This window comes from Heptranchias perlo, chromosome 3 (genome assembly GCF_035084215.1).
Source record: "Heptranchias perlo isolate sHepPer1 chromosome 3, sHepPer1.hap1, whole genome shotgun sequence".
In the NCBI taxonomy this organism is placed as follows: Eukaryota; Metazoa; Chordata; class Chondrichthyes; order Hexanchiformes; family Hexanchidae; genus Heptranchias; species Heptranchias perlo.
Window position 1 is genome coordinate 113,421,958 of NC_090327.1, and position 13,099 is coordinate 113,435,056.

The 13,099-nt window shown below is 39.6% G+C and overlaps 1 protein-coding gene across 3 annotated transcripts in view; it reads right to left on the reverse strand.

The window, feature by feature from the left end:
* Positions 1 to 5,943: 5,943 nt before the first annotated feature.
* Positions 5,944 to 13,099, reverse strand: part of lrp12 (low density lipoprotein receptor-related protein 12) — a 50,110-nt gene continuing 42,954 nt past the window's right edge. For all 3 annotated transcript variants that reach the window (XM_067981508.1, XM_067981511.1, XM_067981514.1), the window contains one exon: positions 5,944 to 7,265. In XM_067981508.1, coding sequence (XP_067837609.1) covers positions 6,393 to 7,265 — 873 coding nt within the window. In that variant the 3' untranslated portion in view covers positions 5,944 to 6,392. The remainder of the gene's footprint in view (positions 7,266 to 13,099) is intronic.

The following is a 13,099-nucleotide window of genomic DNA, read 5'->3' on the forward strand; positions in this document are numbered from 1 at the left end:
AAATTCAATTACTGCTTGGAAATTAAAATCAAAAACTGTCTAAACCTCTAACTGCAAAGCTAAACAATTTTTAGTTTAAACTTCGAACAGCAGTGAAGAGAATGTTGACACACAGCATTGCAGATAGACACAATTAACATTCTGACCAAGTATTTTACACGAGCGCGCCAATCACTGCATCAGTATTGATTCCAGTCATCTAATCAAAATGAAAAGCCTGCAGAGAGTAATTGTCTTCGATAGTCCACGTGCATGTCGAATTGATGCAATAATAAAGCTCTGCTTAAGCAGAAAGGTTTTGAGAGATGTGATTCACCATAAATGCCCCAACGTTTCTCTATTTTGTCCAGAGGATGTGGGTTTGCTTTTTCCCTTTCACTGCCCTTTTAATGCCTACATGAACATTGCCACTTCCTGCAGCTGAAAGGGTGGGGTAGGTGATCCTTGTTCCAACTCAGTGCTGCTCTTAAACTAGGCACTGAAAGCTACATAACATCTGGGAGATAATTCTTCCTCCCATTATCACTCCCTCTCCCCATGGGATGTAGGGTTGCCAACTCTGGTTTAATATATTCCGTAAGGTTGCATCATGTGATTTCCTGCAACCGGAGGAAGTGAGAGTTCAGGAGAAAATTGCTGGGGAAAGCCAGCTGGGATGCCTGCCATGGGGAACCAGGGCACGGAGGACCTGATACTACTGGTCAATAAGCTGCAAGGTAAATTCAGCTCCACCTGACAAAGCTGCAACCTTTACCTGCTGCAAAGAGTGCCAGCAAAATCTCAGTGCTCGAAAACTTAATCAGCAGAGATTTCGATCTTTGAGAGTCAGGGATTGTCATTCTGCAGCTTATCAATGCCGAGTTTTTGCACTGTAAAGGGAAGTGTTATACATTTTCAGAGACCCAATTGAATCAGCATTGTCTGCAATACAATGGGCAGAATATCAGAAAACCTCCTGGGTTGCTTGCAGCCATATCAGGAAAATTAATCTTCAATCTTAAACTGGTCTCTGCTCAGCTCTCCACTGTAAAGTGGCTGAGCTTGGAAAATCAGCAGAGTCGTGGGGGGGGGGGCAGGAATTGAACACAATTTCTTACTCTGTGGACCACACATTGGCACATCACCTTGCCATCATTGGAAATCATTTAAATTCAGGTTGTAGTTCACAAAAGAGAATCATTAAAACTACAGCTGTAATATTTTATCCAAATAAGAATGGTCGTTTCTACATAAGCTGATGAAATTTCAAGACCTCCTGGTCTTTATCTCACATCCCTCCTGCACGAAGAGTACATTTGACTGATGTAAACATGTATTGGAACATAATCTGTAGAGCTGTCTTGCTATTTAAAGGGTCATTGCTGTCTAATAGCTGATCTTGCATGAAAGAAAAGTCACACGGTTTAAATAACAAGGGGTTATGAAAGGCTGATCATGCCCTACAGTTACTGAAGATGTAAGAGTTGATACCTGAATGAAGGGTAATGATTATAATAGGTGCTGGCCATCAGAAAGCATATAAGGTTCTCTACTGGAGACTTACAGCTAATATTAAAGATCAAAGCTTCAAATTTAAACATTTGGAGCTCCCTGGTAGCTCAATGGATTACAGTACCACCAGGTGTGGTACTGAGCTTCATAGACAAGGTCCCAGGCTTGATCACTAAGTTAATCACAAATGGTTGTTGGAATGGTTGTTACAAATTATCTATTTCTCCAAGCTTGGGGGGAGGGAAAGAGAAAGTCAGAGAAGATTCCCACTCCTTACCACAGTAGTGCTGCTAGCATCCTTGAATCCCAGTATGAGCCAATGCCTTAAGAAAGGGGAGAAAACTGGGACAAAAATTGAAGTTGTAAATAAAGAGTGAGTTCAATGACAATAGCTCTAAACCGGACAGCTGTGTCAGAGCTCCGTCCTGAGACACTTAACACTGTAAAGTTTAATTTTGCCAGAGAAAAATGTGGGAAAGCAAGATTTTCTGAGGAGATGGATATCACTTAGAGATTTATAAATAGCAACTGAGCAGTTAGATAAACATTCAATATTGAGAAATGCATAGATTAGTACTAAAAAAGGAAATATAATTATTATTCCTTCTTAAACAAGGCTATGTTATCCAATTCCTTTTTTTGTTAAGATCTCACTGCATCACATACCCTTCCTTCATAGCTAACGGGGTAAACAGGTAACTCAAATCAGTTCTGTAAGCAGCCACTATAAACCAATCTGATGTAACTTAGCCACCCCTTTTCCCTTACTCACTGCAGAAAAGTACTGGATGCTTCTGTCCCACATCATTGCTGCACAGGAATATACTGTTTGGAAATCACAGTACTAAACTATGTCCTACCCTCAATCTAAGGTGCAGTGCACTGTAATTGAAGTTCTCATATCCAAATGGTGCCATTATCATCTACGTGGCAACAGGTCAGGGCTGAGGTATATAAGTCGATACACAAGAAGTTAACACCACTGGTAAATGCACACTCAGTCCAGTCGTCTTCACCTTTTCACATATGTTCAGAATCACAATTATTGGAAAGGGCTCATGAGAACAGCAGCGAGGACGTTTCCGGTTTTTCAGTCAATAAATTGTAAAGATACTAAGGGAGATAATCCTGTTCAACAGAAAAGACAGTAAATAATCCACAGATACATGTTCTTTTAAATCATGAAGTGAATCATTAGGATGCACACAGAATAGTCCTTTTGTGTCTGACCAGAAACCTAGGGAACATGATTATAAACTAAGGAAATCTTAAGCTAAATGTAATTTAAGAATTAACCACTTCATCCTTAAAGATTGGTAATTTATGGAATAGACTGTTGCCTAACACACTGATTCAGCTAAATCATTCAAATGAAAGCTGGACAGCTTCCTGCTTTAGAGATTAAAGAAGTACACTGCTAAGACAGGAGGAAAATGAAGACAGTCTGAGCAGGTATTGCACATGAACAGAAACCACTGGGACAACCAGACATGTCGAATGATCTTTTTTCATTCCCACCTTCTTTATGTTCTTACTAGGTTAGGAAACAGGATAGCATTACATCAGTACAAAAATCACATCTGGGACTACAAATGTATTATTTTTAAACTTTGCTTAATATGAGTTGGCACTGCATCGGATAGCTCTAAAACTTTTGCAGTCAGCAGTTTTTAAAGCAGCCTGAGCAAGAACCAAGCATGTTCAAAATTCCCAATTGATGTAATATCCATTTAAACACTTAGCCTGCTACTTATGGTTTCCACTGTTCATTTCAGATTTTCAGAAGGTCAAAGGTTAATCTGACATATATAAACTACTTAATTTGCCTTTCAATAGAAATTCCATTTTTCAAATCACACTTTGGAATAGTCTAAACTTCCAAGATTAGAATTAAAAATTGCTACAAATGAATTGAGTTGTGTGTGTTTGTTTGTTTGTTTATTTATTTGTTTTGGGGGGGGGGCGGAGGAGAGAGAGATTAGCAAGAGTAAACATCTGATCCAGGACACAAAGCCTTTTAGTATAAGGCTCCAGTACCAATAGTATCATGATTCATTTAAAGCAGTGTATGCTATCACCTGCCTACTATTTAGACCATCCAAATGGCACCGCAATAATATAAATCAAATAATCCACAGTACAAAAGTAATTATTTCTTTTGACCATTAGACCATTATTATTAGGTGGCCTCAACTTCAGTACTACATCATTTTCAACACCTACAATTAGCTTCATCAGTTCTCAGGGGGAGTGGAGAGAAGGAGGGGAAGAGGAAAGGGAGGGGAAGAGGAAAGGGAGGGGAAGAGGAAAGGGAGGGGAAGAAACAGGTACTGTCCCAATCAAAGATGGAAGAATGTGTACAACACCTGAAATATAAAAACTGCTCAGTAACTCACACATACCACACTTCAACACAATAAAAACAGAAAGAACACCAAACACTGTCCCAAATCACAAGTTCCCATTTTGCTAATTTGGTGAAAATAAACTCGACTGCAGGAGTGTTTAAGCATTCATCTTCATGGACCACATAGCAGTGCACCATGAAGCTCTGGGGCTCACATATAAAGTTTAACTTCATTTTCCTGCTAATTTGCATTTATCTCACTACTAACAGACCTTGGTGTTCAGATTTAGATGATGCAACAGTACTAAGAACAGTCCTTTCCAAAACTTCAGTCTGATAAATTTCAAACAGGGCAAACTAACAAAGAAATATAAAGTACAAAAAGATCTGAGCTGCCTGGGCTTTAAGGACAGTATCGGCAGGTGCTGTAGGCTAGATACCCTATTGTATTGCATGAGAAAATAAATTCAAGTTTAGTGTACATAAAGGTTTTCACTCTGTTATGAAGGAAAACATAAATAAGGTACAAAGCAATGCTTAGAATATGGGGTAGAGGGGAGTGGGACTAATTGGTAACTCTTAGAGAGCCAGCACAGGCACTATGGGCCTAAAGGCCTCCTTCTGTGCTGTATGATTCTATGATTTCATTACAGTCCTGAATCTTAAAACAACTGCACAAGTGTTCTGAATCCATTATGCAATGTCAACGTGGAGATTTCAGAGTCCTAGCAGCCTAGGTAAATAATCAGTTCTTTTTAAATTGTTTGTACAGTATAAATGAGATAAAACATTAACACATCAAGAATAACAGGACCAGGACATCGTAGGAGTATTGATGCAGCAACAAATCCACTTAGATTTTATACAGCAGCCAATCTGAATGGGACGACTGAAAACACTCCAAGGTTTTCTTTTCATAAAACACACTCTCACGCCAACTTGATTTCATCAATTCACCCCAAAATAATTGCATTTTAGGAAATTCCAAGTCCAATCTGACATGTGTTATGCAGTACAACAATCACAAAAAGTTAGCATTAAGGTTATAGATGTGTAATATTTCAATCTAACATTTGGTGCTCAATCTATGCTTTGTAAGTCGATACTTAAAGTACAACCCCATGGGAAGAAAACCCAGTAGAGAGGCACAGCTTATTAGGTGCATCAGTGCAACATGCTGCAGAGAATGTTATCTACAATTCCCTGCACTGTGACTGTCCAATATTGATTGGGATCAACAAAAGTCTAGACTTTTAGGGGGAGAAAAAAAAAACTCTTTATAGACACCTTCATATACAGTTGCTGGAAGCAAAGCAACATCGGTCCGACAAATAAATTTTGATTGACCCACTTTCCAACAACATCAAAAGTTGCCCCACAATCCCCAGACAACAGTCTTTGCGTCCGCCATTGGTAGGGCTAATGCTCAACTCTGACTATTGGCCAGAACTGAGTGCATGGCACAATGGGGAACATTGGAAAATTGTTAGATTCACAGTTTGATAACTCTTGATAATTTTCATTTGTAAATAATGTGCTCATTACTCAACAGCAACAATGGACCCAAGGATAGACACGTGAACTGGATGTTTCTGCTCACTCAGGTTGCTTGAGGCTCAAATTAACTGTCTAAAAATACAAAGTGGTAGGACTAAATCCATTAGTGTACCAATACATCCATTTGTAAGATTAAGTCTATATTTTTAATAGTATTCTGGCCTGACTGCCTTCTTGGACTTAAGTTCGAACCTGTCAGGGAGAATAAAAATATGGGTTAAAAAAAATTCCATTTAACATGTACAAATGTTACTAAGTAAGCATGCCAGGAGTCCCAAGAGGCAGCACCAGCTATATAAAATATTTGAGGCAGAATGTTAGTTTACACATGATGTCATCACATGCCCAACTTCAAATGGCGTGTGACTGCCACAAAGTTATTGGTAATATTAAGATCAGACAAAATAACTCAAGTTATTCAAGTAAAAATAATGCTTCATAATCACGATTGATAGAAGGCACCAGAACAAATGTCACAGCTTTTGCAGGGTTTTTTTGAGGCAGGGAGGAAGAGAGAAAAGAGAAGAATAGCAGTAGTAAAAATCATCTTTACTGTAAAAGTGGATTTTTATTTGTGTTTACATTACTTTTCATGTTCCAGATTCAGTTTTTAGGGCACCCAGAGCCTAATAGTTAAAAATCATAAAACATGCAATTTATGACAAAAGCAATAAATAAAGACAATGTTTTAGAAACAGCTAGGAAAAGAAAGTGTAAATGCATAAACTTAAGTTATAATTTATTTTCATTCTACATATTAAAACAAACTTAATGCGTTCTTATCCTGAATGCATAACATGAACCAAAAAAATTGCACAGAACGTTAACCATGCATTTAGTTGACTCCCATAAACCAAAGTAAAATGTAATAAATATCGTATCTGACAGTCACACAAATCCAGTTGTTTTTTTTCAAGTACCGAAAGAACTTAAAAGTCACAATATGCACTGTACCAACAGGAGCATAAATAAAATTAATGGTGGACATATTGCACAGCTAGCAGACAAGCAAGGATTCATCGTCACTGGCTTCATTCTTCAATGTTGCTTCTAGGCACACGACAGGTATCTGGGCTGTATGTACCATTCCACAGTGCTCACAAGGCCCATCTCTACTATTAGACTGTTCTCTGTGAGATGTTGAAACATAATGCTGCCTAGTTCCCTGCACCCTATTGGGGCCAGGCTCAGTAAATGGTCTGCAACAGTCCCTCGTATCTATGTCTGACGCTGCATCAGAAACAGGAATTAACAATTCAACATCATCATCATCATCATCATCTCTTCCATGCACTCCATTATCGAGCTGTCGCAAAGGACTCTGGTTCTGACTCGTCGAACTGGATCTTCCAATAGAAAACCGCACCCATCGCAAACTCTGAGTCACCCTGCTCAGTGCACTGCTCAACTGCTGTCTTGCTGGGCTAATGCTTGGCTGCTCTGAGCTACCCGATTGTGAGGGAACAATTTCAGTAGCAATATTAGTGTGGTAGCCAGAGGAAATTCCAGTTGCTCCTACAACAACTTCTACTGCAGAGGTTGGTGCAGCCTTTTGAGGTAGAGGGGCTGCAACTCCACCAACAGCTCCTGGTATATCTCTCCGCTCACCGTCTCTATCTGCATCATCAGACTCGAGTGTCAGAAGACTTCTGTGCAGACTGCTCCTTTCTGGTTCCCTAGTAACGTTCTGCTCACCAGCAGTATCACCTCCATCTGTTGACACAAGTGCTAGAGACCCTGAATTCCTGGATCTAGTGAAGCTAAAAACACGGTTCCAGAGGTTAGATCGACTATTGGATGTAGTCGATCGGATAGAGGTTAGTCCAAGTTGTGAACGTACTGCCAATCGGAGGTTTTCCAAAATAGATGCCTAAAATGTAATTGAACAACATTAGGTTCAGCAGCAAACCTTAAAAAAGACTTTCATTTATATAGGATCTTCATCACAACACCCAGAATCCTCAAGAAACTACTTCTTCAAAAAAAATTACAATAAAAAAAATTGTAGATAACAGTTAATTTCTTTTGGTGCTGTTGGGCGAAGGAAGAACATTAGGCTATATGAAGAAGCATGAAAACAAGTCTGATGAAGGGTCCATCCGAAACTTTAATCTACTTTTTTTTTAAATTTGAGACGCTCACTGGCATATTGTATACTTGCTGCATTTTCTGCCCTCACCAACCCCCATTCCCCCCCAACCCTTGCAGATTTACAGTACTCATTGGCTTGAATATTGCTGTAAAAATAACAGTTAGGTTAACAATGCTCATCGTTATTTATGTGCAAATCGGACAGTAACTTCCGGCGACTGCACACGCACAGTTAAATGTGCAAATCAGGAAATTGCTGTCCGAGATGCCCTATTCCTCCAAAAGATGCGCGAAAACAGCATCTTGCCGTCTGACTCACCATTCAAATGTATTGAACGGCGTGAAGTTCCTGTACTTACCTCATAGATATGGACTAAACGCGCCAAAAAAGTTAAGGCTTGTCCATTCCAGTGTAGGTACCCTTTTAATGGCATGGTAAGTATAAGACCAAAAGAAATAGGAGCAGGAATAGGCCCTTTGGCCCTTCGAGCATGCTCCACCATTTAATGAAATCATGGCTGATCTGATTTTTTAATCTCAGCTCCACTTTCCCACCTTTTCCCCATATCCTTTGACTCCCTTGCTGATCAAAAATTTGTCTAACTAGCCTTGAATGTATTCAATGACTCAGCCTCCACAGCTTTTTGGGGTAAAGAATTCCAAAGTTTCACAACCCTCTGGGAGAAGAAATTCCCCACCGAATCTTATATATGTCAATAAAATTTCCTCTCATTCTTCTAAACTCCAATGAGCATAGACCCAACCTGCTCAATCTCTCCTCATAAGACAACCATTCCATACTCAGAATCAACCTAGTGAACCTTCTCTGAACTGCCTCCAATGCAGGTATATACTTCCTTAAATAAGGGCACCAGAAGTGTACGCAGTACTCCAGGTGTGGTCTCACCAGCACTCTGTACAGTTGCAGCATGACTTCCCTGCTTTTATACTCCATCCCCCTAGGAATAAAGGCCAATATTCCCTTTGCCTTCCGGATTACCTGCTGCACCTATATGTTGATTTTTTGTGTTTCATGTACGAGGACACCCAGATCCCTCTGTACCACGACATTTTGTAGTATTTCTCCATTCAAATAATATTTTGCTTTTTTATTTTTCCTCCCAAAGTGGATGACTTCACATTTTCCCACATTATATTCCATCTGCCAAATTTCTGCCCATTCGCTTAACCTGTCAACATCCCTTTGCAGACACTTTGCGTCCTCCTCGCAACTTGCTTTTCCACCTATCTTTGTATCATCAGCAAATTTGGCCACAATACACTCTGTTCCTTCATCCAAGTCATTGATATATATTGTAAATAGTTGAGGCCCCAGCACTGAGCCCGGCAGCACCCCACTAGTTACAGATTGCCATTTTGAAAATGGCCCTTTTATCCCGACTCTTTGTTTTCTGTTAGTTAGCCAATCCTCTATCCATGCCAGTATATTACCCCCAACACCATGAGCTCTTATCTTGTGCAGTAACCTTTTATGTGGCACCTTATCGAATGCCTTTTGGAAATCCAAAGATACTGCATCCATTGGTTCCCCTTTATCCACCCTGCCCATTACTTCCTCAAAGAACTCTAATAAATTTGTCAGACACGATTTCCCCTTCATAAAACCATGTTAACTCTCCTTGATTGTATTATGGTCTCCAAATGTCCTGCTACTACTTCGTTAATAATGGATTCTAGTATTTTCCCAATGACAGATGTTAGGCTAACTGGTCTATAGTTACCTGCTTTCTGTCTCACTCCCTTCTTGAATAGGGGTGTTAAGTTTGCGGTTTTCCAATCCGCTGGGACCTTTCCAGAATCTAGTGAATTCTGAAAGGTTACAACCATTGCACCAACTATCTCTGCAGCCACTTCCTTTAAAACCCACAGATGCAAGCCATCAGGTCCAGAGGGACTGGTCAGCCTTTACACCAGTAGTTTATCTAGTACTTTTTCTCCAGTGATTGTGATCGTTTTTAGTTCCTCCCTCCCTTTGCCCCCTGATTTTCTATTATTGGTATGTTATTAGTGTCTTCTACTGTGAAGACAGATACCAAATATCTGTTCAATTCCTCTGCCATTTCCTTGTTTTCCATTATTATTTCCCCAGTTTCATCCTCTAAGGGACCAATGTTTACTTTAGCTATCCTCTTCCTTTTTATATACTTGTAGAAGCTTTTACTGTCAGTTTTTATATTTCTTGCTAGTTTACTCTCATCATTTATTTTCTCCCTCTTTATTATTCTTTTAGTCATCCTTTGCTGGTTTTTAAAGTTTTCCCAATCTTCAGGTTTACCAGTAATCTTTGCCAAGTTGTGGCTTTTTCTTTTAACCTGATACCATCTTTGACTTCCTTAGTCAGCCATGGTTGGTTCACCCTTTTTGTGGAATCTTTCCTCCTCACAGGGATATATTTTGTTGCGAGTCATAAAATATCATTTTAAATGTTTGCCACTGCTTATCCACCATCATACCATTTAATCTGTTTACCCAGTCCACTTTAGCCAATTCCGCCCTCATTCCTTTATAATTGCCCTTATTTAAGTTTAATACAGTAGTTTCAGACCCAAGATCCTCGCTCTCAAACTGGATGTGAAATTCTATCATGTTATGATCACTGCTTCCCAAGGGATCCTTTACTTCGAGATCATTAATTAATCTTCCCTGGTTGGTTCCCTGACGTATTGGTCTAAGAAACAGTCCTGAATACACTCTATTAACTCCTCCTCAGGGCTACTTTTGCCAATTTGATTTGTCCAATCTATGTGAAAGTTAAAATCATCCATGATTACTGCATTACCTTTTTTACAACCCTCCTTATTTCCTGATTTATATTTTGCCCCACAGTGTAGCTACTGTCAGGGGGCCTACATGCTACTCCCACCAGTGATTTCTTTCCCTTGCTATTTCTTACCTCCACCCAAATTGATTCAACATCTTGATCTTCTGAGCCAAGATCATTTCTCACTATTATACCAATTTCATCCTTTATTAACAGAGCTACCCCACCACCTTTACCTTTTTTCCTATCCTTCCGAAATGTTAAATAACCCTGAATATTTAGCTCCCAACCTTGGTCACCTTGCAGCCACGTCATACCAATTTGTTTCTATTTGTGCCATCAATTCATTTATCTTATTACAAATGCTTAATTACTGCCAAACAACCTCTTTGGCACTGAAAATTAACTGGCTTCAATGCTGCAAGTTAATGAGGCGGTGATGGTTTTCACATGAAAAGTTTATATTTTCTCAGATTTGCATAATTCCAATCCTTACATTAAGCAATGCACATGCCACGCAAGGTGTAATGAGGATGCAAGTCCACAAGCCATGGGTGTTATTTAATAAACTCTGAAGACTTCAAAAGAAATACTGGCAAAAAAACCAGTCACTAAATAAATTGTAGTTTTAAACTAATTATACGTTTCCAATCAGAGAACATGCTGAGGATGATGCAGCAGGAAACAGCAAGTCTCTGGGAAGATATCAGGCAAAATTCGAGTACATGCATCTAAAGGCTGAAAATGTGTAAAGATCAATACTCTTTTCTCAAATCCCTGAGCAATTCCCTTGATTGTTGAGGTAAAGTGAACAATCAAGCCTTCACAAAACAGTTATTAAATGCTATAAATGATTGTCCTCTACAATGAACAAAATCCCTTTATTTATGTTTGAACAGCTGCACCCCAGATGGTATTAACTTACACTACACTGCTATCTTCATGTTTTAGTTTGATAAATGAAATTTTACACCATGAGACATTGTGAATGAAAGGAACAAACATGATGCAACACCACAGAAGTTTTAACAAAATTGTAATTACAGTATCAATAAGTAACAGCAAAAATAAAAACATTTAGAAATAACTTCAAATCAAAAAGAAATGTGTGCAAATTGGGAGCTCCTGCATTATAGCAATCTACTGCAAACATTGAAACTAATTTGGATAGTTTCAAAACTGATCTGATGAATCTATATAGATTGTAATTGCTAGTTATTACCTGTTTGTAAGGCTGGAAGTATCTGAAATTTGCAAGTGGCATTTAAAAAAAAAGTTATGCATTTTTTGAACTTTCCCAACTGTTAATTCACTGTATCTGAGCAGCATGTTAATTTAAACAAAATACTTGTTATATTCATTTTAACTTTCTATATACATGGCTTGGTCTCAAAAATATTTTATTCCCTTTTTCTTTCATCCAGTTGCCTGGCAAGCTATGCTGGATTTTCCTCTGCTATGCCATGCAACATCAGGCAGTACAGCACCAGAAAAATTAAGAAGGGAAATTAGGTGGGAAGCCCCACCATCACATCCCCACCCCTACCAGTGTTATGGTTAAATTTCTCTCCCTCCCCTGCCACAGGGATCTCAGCCTCCCAAATCTTGTCCACCCTGGTGCACTTAAATGGCAAAAGGAACAGGGCCCAGGAACCCGCCCAATTTCCATGCCTTCACTGCCGCAGGCCCCAGAAGAGAAGTGGCATTTGGCCCTGGGACAGCAATGTAAAGGAGGGAAGGGGCACATCTCCCTCTCTTCAAGTCCCTTAACTGTCCTTGGAGGTCTGGACTCATGGAGACCCCTTTCTTTAAAATAAAGAAAAAAACCTTTTTGTGACGGGTTTGCCGCTTTAATTTCCTTGTTTTGGTGCTGCAGCGGGTGGCTGACTTTTTGCTCTCTCAATGACAGGCTCTTTCAGTGGTAGAGATCACGCCTCGAGTGTGAAATGACCCCGACTCAGGAAATCCTGTCGCCACAACCCTTCTCCATCGGGGGGAAGCAAATACAGCCAATTGACCAGTTTAATCTCCAATCCCTGCCAGTGCTGCTTTCTAACAGATTTCAGTGAGATGTAAATAGGTGATATGGAGAAACAAAACCACATTTTGGTCAGGCCATAGACAGCTGAGATTGGTAATTCGCTGTTTAGTAATGGTGAGTACAAATCCACATAGTTTCCCCTGTGGCTCAGTGTATTAGTAGTACATCAACATGTTGCGCCAACAGTCTTCTCATGTCTGAATTTTTCAGTGTAAAACGTCCAGGAAGGCAAATCCTTGCTAAAATTACTTCGAGTTACGCTGAAACTACAGCACAGAAACAGGCCATTCGGCCCAACTGGTCAATGCCGACATTTATGCTCCACACGAGCCTCCTCCCTCCCTACTTCATCTAATCCTATCAGGATACCCTTCTATTCCTTTCTCCCTCATGTGCTTATCTAGTTTCCCCTTAAATGCATCTATGCTATTTGCCTCAACTACTCCTTGTGGTAACAAGTTCCACATTCTTACCACTCTTTGGGTAAAGAAGTTTCTTCTGAATTCCCTATTGGATTTATTAGCGACTATTTTATATTTATGACCTCTAGTTTTGGACTCCCCCACAAGTGGAAACATTTTTTCTATGTCTACCCTAGCAAACCCTTTCATTATCTTAAAGACCTCTATCAGGTAACTCCTCGGCCTCTCTTTCCTAGAAAAAGAGAGCCCCAGCCTGTTCAGCCTTTCCTAATAAGTATATCCTCTCAGTTCTGGTACCATCCTTGCGAATCTTATTTGCACCCTCTCCAATGCATCTACATCTTTTCTAAAATATGGAGACCAGAACT